This window comes from Pogona vitticeps, chromosome 2 (genome assembly GCF_051106095.1).
Source record: "Pogona vitticeps strain Pit_001003342236 chromosome 2, PviZW2.1, whole genome shotgun sequence".
NCBI classification, from domain to species: Eukaryota; Metazoa; Chordata; class Lepidosauria; order Squamata; family Agamidae; genus Pogona; species Pogona vitticeps.
In genome coordinates, this window is record NC_135784.1 from 141315495 (window position 1) to 141332444 (window position 16950).

The 16950-nt window shown below is 48.8% G+C and overlaps 1 protein-coding gene across 1 annotated transcript; it reads right to left on the bottom strand.

Annotated features, from left to right (window-relative positions):
* Positions 1-2692: 2692 nt before the first annotated feature.
* Positions 2693-7640, bottom strand: CBX8 (chromobox 8). Its single transcript, XM_020813766.3, has 5 exons — positions 7428-7640; positions 6820-6863; positions 6549-6614; positions 6350-6416; positions 2693-6088 (listed from the first exon to the last, which is right to left on the bottom strand). The coding sequence occupies exons 1-5, from the start codon at positions 7494-7496 to the stop codon at positions 5237-5239; spliced, it is 1098 nt and encodes a 365-aa protein (XP_020669425.2). The 5' UTR covers positions 7497-7640; the 3' UTR covers positions 2693-5236.
* Positions 7641-16950: the final 9310 nt, after the last annotated feature.

Below are 16950 nucleotides of genomic sequence, written 5' to 3' on the forward strand. Positions count from 1 at the left end.
GTCGGCTCCTTGCAGGAAGGACCGGACAGAAATATAATGAAGACACGCGACGCTTGGAAAGCAGAAAGCCTTCAAGGATAATCTGCGTGCCCTGAGAAGAGTCCTGGATGTTTTTCTTGCAAGACCACGCAATCCGACCAGTGTTTCTGGACTTGCTAATTGCCTGGTTGGTGACACACAACAGAAGGAAAACACGCCACAACAATAATAATTAAACAAGCGGGGCGGCTGAGGAAGGGAGAGGTTCCCAGGCAGCCAAAACACGCCTTAGCTAGCAGATACCACGAGTTTGCCTCCTCCATCTCTGTAGCCAGGAGCCGAGAGGGGGCCGGTGAGCCTCGAAGTTGGTCTCGGTCTCAGACGTCTGCTATGCCAGACGGGGAGGGGGCCGGGCGGGCGGGCATGCCAAAAAAAAGGGGGGGGGGAGAAATCTTGTCGCGCTAGAAAAATCCCACCGGAGAAGCAGCAAAATTTTTCTGGAGTCGTGTCTCTCCACCATCACCACCGATTTTACTTTAAAAAAAAAGTTAAATCCCTGGAGTTCTCTCAACAACCGCTAATAACCCCACCGTTTCTTCATGAGAAGACGACCCACCGTTATGGGGTAAATACAGCTGCCCCATTACACGATGTTCTTCTTCTGTTCGACCACGCAGTGGCTCCTGCCATACAGGTGTTTTCATAGTAGGCAAAGCGTACTTTACTGCAAAGTGAGGTGAATTACTTCACTACCTGCTCCCCAAACAAAGCGGATGGTTGTTTAGGACGGCAATACCAATTCTGAAAGGTGGCTCATTTTCGGATGGAAAACGTCAAAGACTGCCTGCTTCTGAGGAGTCCCAACTTGCGCAACCATGGATTGGTTACATGGATTAGGGAGATTTCTGTTCAAATGCTCACCTTAACCCTACCTGGTAGGGTAGCTGGAGACACGGAGGGGGTGCATGGGTGGGAAGATGTGACAGAATTCCCCGTAATATTTCTGATTGGGGTGGTGGTGGTTAAGGGTTTTCAGTGTGAGTTTGCCTTTATTCTCACATAATAGATATACCAGGTTGCTATATTAGCTAGACGGACCGACTATATTCATTGAGAGGCAAGGTGAAGACTCCATCAATTCAGATTGACAGATTTTGCTCTTCCGTGGAATGAGAGCCACTGTAGTGCAGACCTGCAGGGAAGATGCTGGAAAAGCATAGCCAACTCTTTGAATAAAAGCACATCATTATTTCTCAGGGTTACAAGAAATGTACACTCAAAACAATGTCAAGGCTAGATGACAGGCTCCAGGGAAAGTCTTCAATGGCAATGAAACCGTTGCTTCGCTCTGAATCCTGGACAGAGAAAATAAAGCAGGGTTTTCTCCTGTTATCTCAACACGGCTGACCTTGGGGTCTCTAATAGCGATAGGAGTTTTCATTCAGAAACAAGTCGGAGGAGACCTCGCTGGGCGCATCTGGTTGAGATGAGCAGATGCAGTATTTTACTGGAGCGTGTAGCCATTGGCTTGTTGTCCTTGAATCCTCTTGCTGTTCCCACCCACACCATAAACATCTTGGAACCACCACAAAAAAGAAGACAGGGAAATGGGGGGGGGGTCTCGGGGCACAAGAGGATAGGCCCGAAGTAAGTATAAGAAAGGGGCTTTCTCTGTCCTATCATACAGCATTTGCTGTGCTCAGTTTGCCTATGCCTGGGATCCCTTAGTGACAAAACTCGCCCAGTCCCAGAGCTTGCCTACTCCAGTGCCAGTCCTCTTGGATGCAGGAGGCGATACTTCCAGCTACAGGGCTACAGCACGAAGTGGGACCCTTGCCTAAAATGCATCCTTTGAGGTCAGGACACCCACGCTTCACTCCCTCCTTGTGCTGGCCTCCCACGCGGATTAGAAACCCAGTAGAACTAATTAGCCATCTGCAAATAGGAAGTGCAAGATCAACTCATGCATATTAATATTCACTAGATGAAGCGTCCACTGCTTAGTGAATATAAATTGGCAACTAAAAAAAACAACAACCCACCAATCCCCCACGCTCTAAGGCCCACACTCTCTTCTTTCATCCCATTTTGATCCTAAAGCCTCCTAATGGCCAAAAGCAAATTAGGCCACCAACAAAGAAATCAAATCTCCACTTTAGCTTCATTCTCAGTCTGTAAACAGATTACTTTACGAGGCTGCTTTGCGTGGAGCTTGGTACAGTTATACCCTTCTAAACTACAACTCTCAGAAGCCATCACCCCACATGAAGGGGATAGTCTGAGTCCCAAACAGCCCCTGGGCAGAACTGTGTCCAGACCCTGGCCTCCCTCTTTTGAGTTGACTGAGGTCTTCCATGAGTCCCAAGGGAGGACTTGAGAAGCCTTATATTTGCTCATGAGCTCAGCAGCTCTTGAAGAGGCTTCTCTCAGCAAGACAGTTAGGATTCCCCCTCCCAAAAAAAAACAACAACAAAATTTAAACTTGCACTGAAATAGAAACCAAGGCAGCCCCACCCTCACCACTCTGGCTCCAATGATGGAGAAGCTGCTGAACCAGCCATGGTGGCTCAGTTCTGGCCTTCTCCATGAACTCCTCTACCAAGGAAATAAACAGATGGTTATCCTGCAAGGAAAATGCATGGTTACCTTCCACCCTGAAAACAGGGAGACATCTTTGCACCTCACACAGCAACAAACAAAGCAAAGCCAAGTCTCTATTTACAAAGTATTATATATATTTCAATTCACATAAAAATCAGGTACTATATTAGACATTCAACATTGGCAGAAGACACCTACTTAAGATTCTGAGACTGTTAGTTCAGAGCAATGATTATAAGTATTTTTTTTCCTTTTAACAAATTTTTAAAGAGAATTAAATAACTCACACGCACATACATTCAATATATGTAACTATGTACACACACATATACACCCACATGTTTGTCTAGCTTTTATATACCCATGTGTGTGTGTCCAGAAATACACAGCGTAAGTGGCACATGCCACCTCTGACACCTGAGGAGGTAGGGACACCACTAATGCTCTCTTCTAACCAGCAGGTTTTTCTCCTGGCCATGATCCTCTTCCACTCTCCAGCCTCTGCTAACAAGACCACAGAACCTTTGTCAAGATACTTCCGCTGACATACATCTCTCCATCCCTACCCACCCCCACTCTGACAGACGCACACCTTTTTTGTGTAAGAGAACAAGACATCTGCAACTTGTTATGCAACTTCTTTGAACTGCTGGAAATTCAAAATATTGGCTTTATTTTAAGGACAGAGAGAACCAGGGGGCGGGGGGGGGGACTTTTCCTTCACAAAAGGAAGCTTTACAGAAAGAAAGTATTCCATTCCATACAAGAAATTTGTTCCTTCCAAATGAAATGCCCACCTTGGAGACAAAAGCCTCCAAGGAATAAATGGACAAAGTTAAGTGGGTTAAGAAGCAACTATTTCTAGTTGAGCGCAGGAAGGGCAAAGGTCCTCATGTTTCTTTTTACATCCACCTGCTTCCCTCCACACCACTTCTCATTATGACACATGTGCTTTCATCCCGTTTTCAGTCCAAACATTAGAAAATGTTTTAAAAGGGTCCAATGCGTAGTCCATTCAGAGAAAGATAGAGAAAACTACTCGCCCTCACCCCACTGGGCGAGGCCCTTAGGGGCTACTAGGCAGACTTGTGCTTTTTGAACCAACAAGAGATGCTTAAATCAATATCTATTGGAACAGCATAGCACCTGCTAAACATAAATGAAAACAGCCCGGCCAGTGATCCCTACTCCTTCTGCATTCCCCATTTTACTGCAAGAATTGATAAACAAATCTGCCTTCCCATAAAGGAAAACAGTGCTCAGCAAGATGTTTTAAATTCTTTAGATTTCACATATCACTTTCTACAAGAGAGCAGAAAAAGACTGGGGGCTATATTTTCCATAAAAACTGGTCCTTTTTAAAAAAATCCCAGACATAAAAACTTCATGAGAGGATGTGGGGGTGGAGAAACAGAGGGCACTTCTTTCCTGAAAGTATAAGAGAAAGAACTTAATGTGCAAGAGCAGCTTGCTTTCAAACAGCTCCTGCCCCACGAGTCAACTGGCTTTCAAGGAGGAGCTGTTCTCTCTGCATCCCTAATGAGAGACTTATGTTTATGAAGAGGATCCAGCTTTCATACAAGCCTTTAAGATTCTTCCAATGACCTGGAAACAAACTGTATTCAAGGGAGGTAGGGAAGGGAGAGATCCACTTTCAGCATAACAGCAGGAGTACCTAAAATGTAAATAGTGAAATACTTCCCTCCCCAACTTTTCTGGCATGTAAAGAATGTAAACAGATTTTCTTTTTGGAGTGAGCAGGGAAAGACTAAGGAAAAGTTTTTGGGGGGGGGGAAGCAGGAGGAGGCAGAGAAAGTTAAACTAAACTACCGGCTCACTTCCCTTTCCCCATGACAAAACAATCCTTATATTAAAGTGCATGACAGCAGCTACACCTTCTCGTAATCTTAAAACACACATCTCTTTTTCACTTGCAAAGAAAAGGTCATTCAAGTTAATACTTCTCTGCTAAAACATCTTTCAACTGTTTTTAATGGACACTTTTTAAACCAACAAACATTTTTCCCCAACTGGAGCAAAACAAAAGCAAGACAATACTGTAAAGTCAAGTGCTTACTTCATCAGCTGTCCAGCTTGAACAGTTGTTTATACAGCACACTTGATTGTACAAAGCAACACCTTATAATATAAGAATCAAACACTAGAGCCTTTCCTCTTTTTTGAAGTCCAGAGGAACTCACAACATCCCCTATTTGCGCCCTCAGCATCATCTTTGGGGGAAGGGAAGGGAACAAGTGGAAAAACTAAGTCAAGATGTTATAATTAGCTAATAAGGTCACTATCTACACCTGCTCTTGCAACTGAGGCAAGAGATACATCAGTTCTGTTTTACTGTCCTTCTCCAAGAGCCTTAAATTAAAAAAGAAACTCAACAACTTAAGAGTTGAAATATATATATATATGTATATAGATATATATGTATTTTTTTAAATAACATATTTACATCTAATAGAAAATATAACTCTAGAGATAATCTTTTCAACCAAAATTAAAATTGGTGACGAAGGGGGAAGGAAGGAATCAAAGCATGAATTAAGGACAGATTTTTCAATCCTGCCCAAGAAAAAAAAAGAAAATCCAAAGCCAGCCAACCTCTATCCAAACCCATTAAATGTTTCCTCTTCTCCAAGGGCATTCACCGCTTTTCCTTAAAGAATCCTTGGTCTGTGCTGCTCTCCTTAATAGTAACTGTCAAGAAATTTGATGTCACATCAGTCACAACTACTTTCTCCAGGTTGTTGAGAGATGGGCTCCAAGCTTCTTCTTCTGGGTCTCCAAGGATCCTGGAGACAGGGATGCGGGCAATGAGGGAAGGCCTGCCAGCCTGTGGTCCTATAGTATCACCATATAAGCTTCCTTGGTTTGCAGAACTGTGCAAGATTTTAGGGGCAGCCAAGTCCAAACCACTTTGCCCTTTGGGATCCAGGAAATCTGCCCTGTGCTTGGTTAGCCTAGGAGGGTAAGTCTCAGGGGCAGTCAGCTTAATGCCAGCTTCTGCTCTGGGGCTGGGTACAGCGCTGGGTAACTCAGGCTCCCGCCTTCGGGCTAACTGGATCACACTGTGTCCAGAACTGAACTTGGATGCAGCAGGATTGGCCACCTCTTCCAATTTTCTGGCTTTCAGATAATCGACCACCACCTTGTCCCCTGGTTCCATCGATTTCCTTTTAGAAGCAGCTTCCGCTGTTTCACCGAGGTCCTTATAGAGCTCTTTCCTCGGCTTTGGGCCTCGCTTTTTAAAGGCTCCTTCAGATCGGTCTTCTTCTGCCCCAACAACCCTGTTTTCCTGGATCGCCTCCACTCGAGAACTGTTGGCAGTAGCACTGGTAGAGCTGCTCTGAGGGGGCAGTGGAATCTGCCTGAGTCCTTCTCTAGCACGGGAAGTAGAGCCTAGTTCCTGGGGGGATCTTCCAGGGTAAGGCACCCGGATTCCCCTAGCGGAGTCACTACGGAATTCATAGGTTTTGGCTTTGGCTTTTGCCTGGGCCTGCAAAACAGATCAAGGAGCTGGATTGATGGAGTACTTTGCCACAGCAGTTTCATCAGTGCAAAGTGAAAAAGCAATCATGGACTCCCTCTCGCTCTTGCTCACAAGCATACACACATATACACAACAGAGAGAGACAGCGTGCAATACAAGACTTCATCTTTAGCAATGCTGCCTTTCAAACTAACAACTGCTTTCTGTTGCATGTAGAAACAGACTATAGTACCACAGAAAGTGTCATTTCTTTCTTTCTTTCCTTACCTTTAACAAGAAGGTTTTAGGCTTGGGACCTCGTTTCTTAGGACCATAAAGTTCCATTTCTCTTTCCCTAAAGTAGTTTTTTTTTTTAAAGAAAACACAAGCACACATTAAAAGAAACAAAATTCAGTAGTTCTCCAAAACACTGTGCTACAGCTGCAAATATTATGATATGCTCCCCCACTATACACACACACCATACCTTTCCTCAAAAGCTGCAAGCAGGCGAGCATCTAGAATGTTTTCTTCAGGCTCCCACGTGCTATATCTACCAAAAGATGGGAGATAAAAAAAAAAGAAGGTAGGTATTTTTAAAATACACTGTATATTTGCCAAGATGTAAAAGGGCTTAAAAGATTATCTAGTCTGCCCACTTAGGCAGGAAATCACTCCCCCAGTTTTATTAAATACTAAAACAAGTCTACTATCATCGAAATATTTACTAGACTGCATGGGCACTGACAGTTACTTACTTCTGAGACCACCCCTTCCATTTTACAAGATATTCCATCCGACCCTGCAGATGTCAAGAAGACAAGAAAAATTAGCATGCATTTTAGAAGACGAAGGGGTGGGGAAGAGATGAAGACTAAAATAATAAAGCAAAATTTGCCTGCTAGAGCATGTAAAACCAAAGTTGCCCTCAAATGCATGCGTCAAATAAAAAAATGCGAGCGGTGAAAAGCTTGCCAGAAATATGCACATGCGAACTGCAAGGACAGGGGGAAAAATCCATCCAAGAAAAGGGGGCGTGCTGCAGAACGTAATGAAATATGCATGCAGAAATGCGTGCAGGAAAATATACATGCAGCTCAAACGTGCATGCATTTAAAGGGGAGGGCGGCGGAGGAGAGTCTTTCGATGGTGGCAATCTGCACGGCGCAAGCAGAAAAGGGGGAGCGGCAGGCAAGCAGGCTCCGAAGTACTGCTGCAGAAAGGGTGGGGGGGGGGAGTCGAGCAAAAGCAGAGGCACCAGCGAAGCGCCCCGCGCCTGTCTGCGGCCTCGCGCGGGCCTGGCGTCCCCGGTGCCGCGCGCACAAAGCCGGGGCTGCGCTGCCAGGGAAGGGTGGCGGGCACCTACTTTGCGGATGCGCCTCTTGAGCAAGGCCTCGGCCGCGAACACCCTCTCCCCCACGGCGGAGAGCTCCATGTTTACTCGGCTGCTGGGAGCAGAAAAGCGGCGGCGGCGGCGGCGGCGGTGGCAGTGGCGGCGGCGGCAGCCAGCACAGCCCAGACCATAATACTCCGGTCGCTGACGTCAGTCCTCGCCTCGCCTGCCTCCGCACTTGTTGCTGGCCCAGCCAGCCAGCCTGCCTCCCTGCTTGCTTGCTCGCTTGCTCGGTCGCTCGCTGCCTGCCTGCCTGCCTGCCTGCCTCCTTCCTTGCCTGCAGGAGCGGAGAGGGAGGCCGCCGCTGCCTCCCGAGCGCTGGCTTTGCCTGGGCCCAGCTCTTCCCCTCCAGCTACACCCGCCTCCCTACGACGTGATCTGCGTTTCAATCACAAAGGGGCGGAGCCAAAGGAGACCGGAGGGGGGGCGGGGAGGCTGCATCCCGAAGAGGGGGGCGGCGGGGAGGGAGACCTCCGGAGCGATTGAGGAGGGGGAAGGGAGGGGGGGCGTCTTCAGCTGTCTGGCGGTGGAGACCGGCGGGGGGAAGGGTGCAGATTTATGCAACCTTCCCCTGCCGCCCCCTCCTTTCCCCTTCCTCCTCCTTCATGTTCAGCCAGGCTCACTGCAGCCCTCCAATGCAGCCACCCCGATGTCAGACCCCCTCCCCGGGCGGGCGGGGACAAATCAATGGCATTTATAGAAACCGGTGACACGAGAATGCTTCTTGTTTTTCGTCCTTCCCCCATCAAAATAAACAACGCCCCGCTTCCTAGGCTTGTAAAGAAATATCCCTGCCCCTCCTCCGATGACACGGGTGGGGCGCAGAGTAAGGAGCGATTTGGGAGGGGAAGTGCCCGTGTCCGGCAAATGGGGTTGGGGGGGGGAAGAATCACGTTTTCTTGGGACTATCCAAAGAGACGTTTCTAACATCGGTCGTTGTATCGGGTTATTGGACGCGGAAGATTTTATGGCGAGCTCTCATCGTGTGTTGCGGGGGGGGGGGAAATTACATTTAAATCCCGTCCGATCAGAAATTTCCCTCGCCTCGGATCGCAGGAAGTGGTATATTTTAAAGGGAGTAGGGAGGTAAGACCAGTTATACCCCAAAGATACCGTCGGGCCCCACTACTGCTCCCACACGCTGGCTCCTCATGCACTCGGCTAAAGCAGAGGAAACATGTCCTGAAAAGCGACGGCGACGTTTGTACAGGGAAAGGGTTGAAACCAGGCATACAAACGTCCGAACAAGTTAACAACAGAAGGTCCTCCTCACATTCTCAGTGGCACCGGAGGAAAGCTGATCCTCCCCGTCGAACTGGCCCCTTCGGCTCCAAATCCAAATGCCGCCGGACCTCTTTAAGTCAATGTCCCCCGAACAGCGTCCTCGCATCCTGCACTCTGTCGGGCCCAGAGGAGAGCCTGTTCTTTCCAGCCAGTGAGAAATTCCCCTTCAACTGGAATCCCCCCCCCTCTGCGTGTGTGTGTGTGTGTGTGTAGTTAGGACGCGGCAGCCTTTCAGTTTTATTACAACTTATTGAGTGAAAACCCTGTGAACTTTGACTTCGGCGTATTTTTTCAACGAGAGACAAACAGGGGGAGAGAGAGAGAGAATGTAATGCAGAAATATGTAATAGAAAACCCTACATGTACAATTTGGCTAGACAGGAAAGCGAGATGGAATGTTTCTGTTACTTATTACCGATCTTTATTGACCTTTCCGTTCTGTACGGTAAGTATCTCAGCGGTAATAAGCTAAGCGTCGGGCGCTAACTTTGAGGTCCAATCACGTGGAAACGACGTTCATGGGCATCAGTCCGTCTCACTTCAGAGTAAGAGTCTATGGGACCAGGAAATGAGGGGCAGGCTATCTATATACCTACGGCCCTAAGTATACTTGAGCGTCTTTGATATCAATGGGATTTTTCTATCAAGTGGTTACTGTAGGACCAGGCTGTGAACGAGACACACGCGCGCCTACACAGCGTACAGCTAGACATAGTTTTCCAGATCCACAAGTCAGTTAAGCCGGAGTATTTTGATTGGGTCCCTAGAACAGGCTTAAAGAGAAAGTTTGTTGTGGTGTTTTTTTTAAAAAAAATAATTGCTTGTAAAGCAAAAGCCACCCCCCTCCCGAGAGAGAGAGAGAAAGAGAGAAGCACACCGCCCTACAAGGAAGGATACAGATTTTCTCCCTCTTGAGAATTCATGACTGTGGTAGGATGATGGTTGGTGCCAAAGGCAAAGAAAAAGGTCAGCATTCAATGTATCCCTATGAGGTCCGAGTTTCGTATGGAGAGCCTGATATTCTACACTCTACAGTATACCCACAATCTTTCAGACGAAGAATGGATTCACAGACAAACCTGAGAGAGTTCAATTAATCCTTTCTTATTTAAACAGCGTATGAGATTACAGCACATGCCGGTCCTGGGGAGTCAGGGTTATTTACAGGTTAACGGAGTGGGGGAACCCACCTCGTCGGACAATAGCAGGCAAAACTTTCCTCCCTGTTAAGAAGTCAGCCCTGGACGACAAAGTCTTTCTTCGCAGCAACCAAGAGAGGTGCCAGCAGTACAGCTGTTTCTGCTTAAGTTTAAATACTTTCCAACAGTTTGGGTAGTGAAAATAAAGTCGACCTCAAGAGCCTATGAGGCTCTGGTTTCCAAGCCTTGAGTACCTCTGGGCTTAACTTTTCGCAGGTCTGTTCCAGCAGGAGAGCACAAGGCTGGCGGAGGGAGCGGAGCGATGGGAGAAAGGACTTAGGGGGGAGGAAGGTGTGGGACATGTCCCATCGCACGGGGGGGGGGGCGCGTCTTCAAATGGCCGGGAGGACACAGCAAGACTACCTGTAAGCAAAGTGGCCAAGTTTTCCTTTGTGTGCGCTTGCTCGCGAGTTTTCATTGACACACAGACGCACGTAAGCATTCCTGCGCTTTGGGACGCCTGTCACTGAATCCTCTTGCAAAATCATCCCCTTCAACCCCCTCCTTCGGCAATTCCTTTAAATCACTAATGGTGCTTTAAGAGTTCAGTTATTTGTTCTAAGATAGTATTTCCTTGTATTTCATCCCTCAGTGACTTTACGGCCTCTTTACTCCAGTTAACTGTGTTGACTTTTCAGACCCTTTAAAGGGTGTAGAGGTTCAGGCAATGTGGGAAGACGAGATGGGGATAAAGACCATTAAAGGGAAAAGAAAAAAAAGGGGGGGGACTTCTCCCGCCCTTTCACTGCTGCTCTTTCGGGAAGTGGGGAAGGTTTGCCCTTTCTCCTTTCCAGAGAAACATGACCAACAAAGTTGGACTCTATTGGAATACGGTGCGTCGATTTCTGAGGACCCCTACTAAAACCACTGCCTGGCTTTGGACGTGTCCAAGAGTATTTGGCAAAGAAAGGTCACCCCTTTCCCTGGGGTAAGGGATTGCTTAGCTTTCCAAGTGAAGTTTCTCTGCGCCCCCTTCACTCCGTTTACTGTTCTTATCGGTGTCTTCTTTCACCCAAGTATTGTGCTAGGAGCTGTACGAAACTCGTTACTGCCCTTTCTGTGCCAGATGAACTTCATTATGAAAATTATTTTAATCAGAGCTCTCCATGATCTTACGTGTTCCCTTTTATAGCCGGAGAAAGAAATCTCTGCGTCGGAGCGGTCCCAGTGCCTCCTCAACGAGGATGAAGAGGAAGACGTAGGACTTGTAACTCAAATATGAGCATTAAAGTCGATGTAAGATCTATAGCAAAAAAAAAAAATTGATCTTACAACTTTGGTTTGCACGGGTGTCATTGCCCTACAGGAGACTCTGTCGGATCCTTATGAGGCACCAGCAATGTGATAAATAGTACTCGCCTGACATCTCTTTGGAAACCCAAGCTAAGTCCATGCGCTTTCTCTGTCTTTCCTCTCCAGCTTCCCCTCCCCAGGCTCTTTAAAAGCGATGACAGCTTTGCAGTCCTACATACAAATGTCCGGTGAGAAAGGTTGCTGGGACTGCAGAGCCGCCAATGATCTTGCGCCTCTACCTCAATAAATACGGGAAAGGCCTTCCCTTCCACCTAGGTTGTCTCCATCTGGCTGCAATTTTGACTGTCTCGAACTGAGTGCGTGCGCCTGTGTGAAAGTGGAAATAAAACGGTCTAGTATTGCGATTTTATGAAGAAAAAAAAAATGCCAGCAGTTCCATTTAGGATCGTTAGCAGCGTGATAAATTAGCTTTCTCCTTGGCTCGCTCTTTCCCTCCCTTCGCTCTCTTTGTGTGCGTGTGTTTATTTAATGAAATACGGGCTGCAAGACACCTGTTTCCTACTAGGACTCGAGGCTTTTGTCTCTCTGGGCTCGGAGCTGAAACCGGGACCAGGAGGGCGTTGGAAATGGGGAGGGTGTGTGGAGAAGCCGGACGCAGCGGACTATATACGTTTTCCTCATTAGATCGGGGTTCGCTAGCGAAGGGAGGCAATTGCCTAGGGATGCCTTGGCCAAGGGCGAGGAGGAACCCAGGAGAAGGCGGCTCGCTCCGCATTCCAAACCGGAATCGTTCTGGGCTGCCTGCCAGCAGCTCCCCCCCCCCACCTCTCCACCCCAAAATCTCGCCTCGCGCCTGGGGATGGATCACTGTATAATGTATAACCGAAACCGCCCTGAGGCGGGCGGCACAGGAGAGTGGGGAGAGCGGCGATCCTCCCGCTTGGTGCCTGGAAGCGGCTCAGGATATTAAGCAGTTTTTTAAGAGGATTTTTGCGAGCTAGGCTGCTTTTGGGAAGAGTCGCTTCGCGGGTGCCTCGGGCTAACAGGTTCTGTGCGCCTGCGCGCCAGCTCGGCGATTGGAGGGAATGCACGTCAGCAGGTTGCCTTGAGCGTAAGTCCCTCCGCTGACCAAAGAGGCAGCCAGAGGGAGACCATGACTAGGGACAGTGTTACCCTACCTCCGCCTGAAATTGGCTGATACGGGTGGATGATCCCCAAACACCTGTCTCCTCGCGGTTCTGCCAGTCTCCTGCCTTATCGCCCCGTTTTCTTAAGTCGAGCTAAAGATGAGTTCTGTATAACTCGAAAGTTTATACATATATATCCTTTCAGGATAGTGCAAAAGTGAAATTGGGTTTGTTTGTTTTTTTTGCCGTTTTATCGAAGACAGGATTCTCGGGGGGGGGGGGAGGGGAACAAGTAATGCTGGGAAAGGGTGAAAGCAACGGGAAAGGAGGAAGACCAAATACAAGACGGACTGACTCCCTAAAGGACCACAGACTTGGTTGCAAAGGTTGAGCAGGGCTGCTGAGGACAGGAGATTTTGGAGATCGCTCATTCATAGGATCGCCATAACTGAGAGGCGACTTAACGGCACCTAACACCACCAACAACAATGTGAGGAAGTTAAGACAATAAATTATGTCTCGATCGTTCCCGCTTCCTACAACATGATAACAGGATTAAATAGCAATAATGCTGCGATGGCCCTCGATATATATATAGGATAGCGGGTGATTGAGATGCATCGTCAGTCAGTACAGAGACATCTGCCTGTTTTCCAGACTCCCTAGCAAACCTTCTTGCGAGGGTTTTCCCCTCATAAACCTCAAGCACGTCTTCTTATCGAGCTGCAAAAGGCAATCAAGTGACTCCGAAATGCGTTGAAACGCTATAACGCGCAAGTGTGGCAACAAAGGTACGCAAATAGTAACTTGTGTATTTGTTTCCATGTGCCTCTGCGAATGAGCATCAGACATGGAGGCGTCGAAATAAATAACTGTGCATGACATGGCTGCCTGGGACCAGTTTGGGTGTACACGCTGCGGAGCTTGAACACCGAAATGTTTAGAGAAGGGGCGGTGTGCGGTCGCGGGCTGAGGACACGTCTCTCCTCTCCTGGATTAGTCAATGAGACCCTGGTTGAAATCCTGTAGTGAATCGCAACTAGAATAGGGACATGGGATCAACGGACTTGATGGAGGAGTTGACTCGACAAATTCCCACTAATTCAATGTGTCTACTCTAGCTGCGTCTTACTGTTGGATTTCAGCCGCTGCGGTTTCATTCATTCCAGACAAACTGACTGACGTCCGAGAAAAGCTGAGTTCAGTCCGATCTGAAACATTACAGTTTGAACTTCTGTGTGACTGTTGCGCAGAAGTAAATGTACGCACTCTTGGACCCTTAGGATCTCAGCTTTGGATGAATAGTCGCGGTACACTATGTACGAGTCTATGTAGGCAGGCGCCTCTTAAGGATCTGGCCCGTCTCTTCGCTGCTCTTAACTCTAAAAGGGCAAGAACCGGTAAGGCTCGTTCCCCAAGAAGCCCGTCGGGATCAGTGCAACTTTAAAGAGTTCTCTCTCAAGGCGGTTCTGCCTTGTTACCCAAGCCATCCTTGGCTGTCCTATGGGCAATGAGCGAGGGTATCCCTTTCTTGCACACTAATGTTTATGGATAATGAGCTGGGCACTAGCAATTGCAGGTAATTCATCAAGAATTCAACGTGCATTAACTGACATAGCAATAGGTCTTATTTGCTTTATTTATTAATTAATTAAATGACTTTCTCCCTGTAAGAGGATCCTGTGTTGCAATAGGGAATGACATAAGGGAAGGAGCAGTAGCCCAATTGGAGGCAGGTTCCATGTGCGTTTCTATCTCCAGGTATGATTCATGGGTAGAAGGGGCGCTACTAATCCAAAAAATACGGTGAGTGTCTCCCGATCTGTTCAGTCGCTCTGTCTCTAGGAGCTGGCCTGGGGCGGCGACGGGGGTGGCGGAGGTGTTTGGTAAATGACAAGGGGCAGGCGGCCCGTGAAGGCTACAGACGCCTCTTCCTGCCTGGGGCAGAGGCACCCGGCGGCACTCTTGTCACTGAAGCCTGTGCCAACTCTGGGGTCGCCCTCAAAAGACCCCGGGAGAAGGGAAAGGGAAAGGAAGCCAATGTTCTGCAGAGATGCCCTGGCAGAACCAAAGCGCTTTCCCTTTACGGAGGGGGCGCCTCGATCCCCTCTTCTCAGTAGGAAGCCTCTGCGCCGCCACCTTGCTGCCTATGACCGATGGCATATCGCCAGCCTCCAGCGGGCCACCTGTCTCTCTTCTCAAGGGTGTTTCCTGTCTCTGCCCCAACTCATCAGGTGATCTCTGATGGTGGGATGTTCTAATTCCAACACCCCTTCGAAAGCGTGCTCTTCTGGACCAAGGGAGGGAGGGGTCGGTCTTGCCCATCTTCTCCGTCCCTTAAGGACTTTTGGTTCGGCGAGCCAAGTACTGTACTGTACTGATTTCTATGCCAAGGAGCGGGAGCGAGGAAGAGAAAGAGATCCTGTGATTTGTGCCTCACATTGCTACAGTCAAGGATCTAGTCTCGGCCCCTGGTGTACCAAAGCCAGGCAAAGGGTGAAAGGAACGGGGCCGAAGAGCTGTCACCAACCTTTCTTTTAACCCATTCCTCCCAGGCACAGGCACGGTGGGGAAATGAGAATGAGGAAGGATACGCGTTATTACCAGACTGGTTTCCTACCCCTGGCGTGCGTGCCATTGCTTCTTCCGAGACATTGTCAATTGGCTGTCAATTGAGTTTTAATACTATAACCTATTGTTCTGCTAGCTGTTATGTGTTCTAATTCATGCTGTGAGCCGCCTTGGGTCCCGCACTAGGGGAGACGCCGGTTATAAATGAAGAAAGGAAGCTAAAAAAAAATTTAAAATAAATTATTTGGAAACATGTTAAGACCAAACAGCTCTGTTGCCTTTTTATCCCCGAAATGTTTCCGGCGGTGGAGAGGAAAAAAAGAGTTTCTTTACTGCAGCACAAACAAAGAACAATCCCGCGGCACTACGACGTTTGATTAGGCATTAAACTCTCACTGTCGCTCATTTGAGAAATTCGGCCGGTGGAATCCGTCTCAAAGGCCTGATAGAGTGACTTTTGCAAGAAAGGCCAGGGGTTGGGAGCTGCTTCCAAGAACTCCAGAACCGTCCTCACCTCCACAACCCCGGGCACAGGACGAGGGCCAAGGTGGAGATCACGCCGGAGGCCGTGGCCCAGTGGCCTTCCTTCCTGCGTGTCTCCGGGAAAGCACCGCCGAGCGCAGGCTTCTCATCTCGAGTGTGTGCTAGGAAGCAGAACTCTGTCCTTCCTTCTGAGGTTTTGCAGGACGGATTCAAGGGTAGGACCGGCGGCCACCTGAGAATGTGTGGCATTGTCGGTCTTCAAAATATCTCCACTCCCGAACTCGATCTTGGGGAAAGGCGAGCAGGAGGAACAAAGAGGGGCTAAACTGCTGTTCTGCGACCATCGCTCCGTGGGGCCGGGGCGGGGAGGGGAGGGTGGATGGAGGTCAGGAAATGCTTCTTTGCTGAAGAAACAAGATATGCTTGGCCAGGCTTCTCTCTCCCTCTCCCACCCCCTGCCTTACTTAGAACCTGAATATTCTTCAACTAGTGAGGCTTTTTAAAAAACATTCCAATCCTTTACCTGAATATTTCTTTCTATTGTATGGGTTTCCAATTTATCTGCGTATCCATCAATCTTATTTGTCACAGAGGAACTCCCAATGTGCTGTAGTGGATAGAGTGACGGCCTAGGCCTCTGGAGAACAGGGTTCGAATCCCCATTCAGCCATGGAAACTCACGGGGAAACTCACTGGTGGAGGAAACGGTCCCGGGGACTCGGTTTGGATCCAGCTGCAGACCCCTCCCCTTAGGTCACCCATTGGATGAAACTCTCAGATCGGAAAGGCCTTGAATAGACTCAAGACTTCTGTTTGCTCTTCAAAGAAGTGGGGGTAAGGATGTCACGACCCTTGACCCCCTTCATAGAAAAAACCCTGATCCGCATAAATACTACCGCGTCGATTTCAGAGGTAAGCCTGCTCGGCAATAGCCCACGTTGAACCGTCGGAGGCTGTGCGGGAAGGAAGAGGTCGCGTATTCGGGGGCACATGTATCACAGATGGACACACAGGCCTTTACCTCATTGCGCGTTCACCATCGTTCGCCTGTGCCCCCGGTGGCGGAGCTACCCGCTACCCTAACTCCGTCCTGATTGATTGATTGATTGATTGATTGATTGATTGATTGATTGATTGATTGATTGACTGATATTGATTGGAAAAAAATAGCAGGTCATATTTCAGGACTGGCTGGAAGGCCTGCCCGAAGCTCATATAGGCCGACTCTGGCTCAGCGACCGAGGGAAATTCTCCGCTTCGCGGCCGGTCCAGGCAAGTCCCAGCGGGTGTCCCTTCAATCCCATCAACGCGCTTGGCTGCGCCGGAGGGCGAAGAATGAAGCGGAAAGGAGAGAGACGGCGGGGGTGCGTTTGGGGCTTGGGGGGGGGGAGCACGACAGCGGGGAGGTGGAAGGGGAAGCCCGAGGAAGAGATGACCGAGGTCACGGAAGGCTGACCCGGCCGTTGCTGCCTCCAAGCAAGGCCTCTCCGCATCTTGGGGCGGGGGCGATTTTGAGGCAATGGGACCGCACCCCTCCCCCAATGACAGAGGGCAACCCAGGGCCGGGGAGATCAGGAC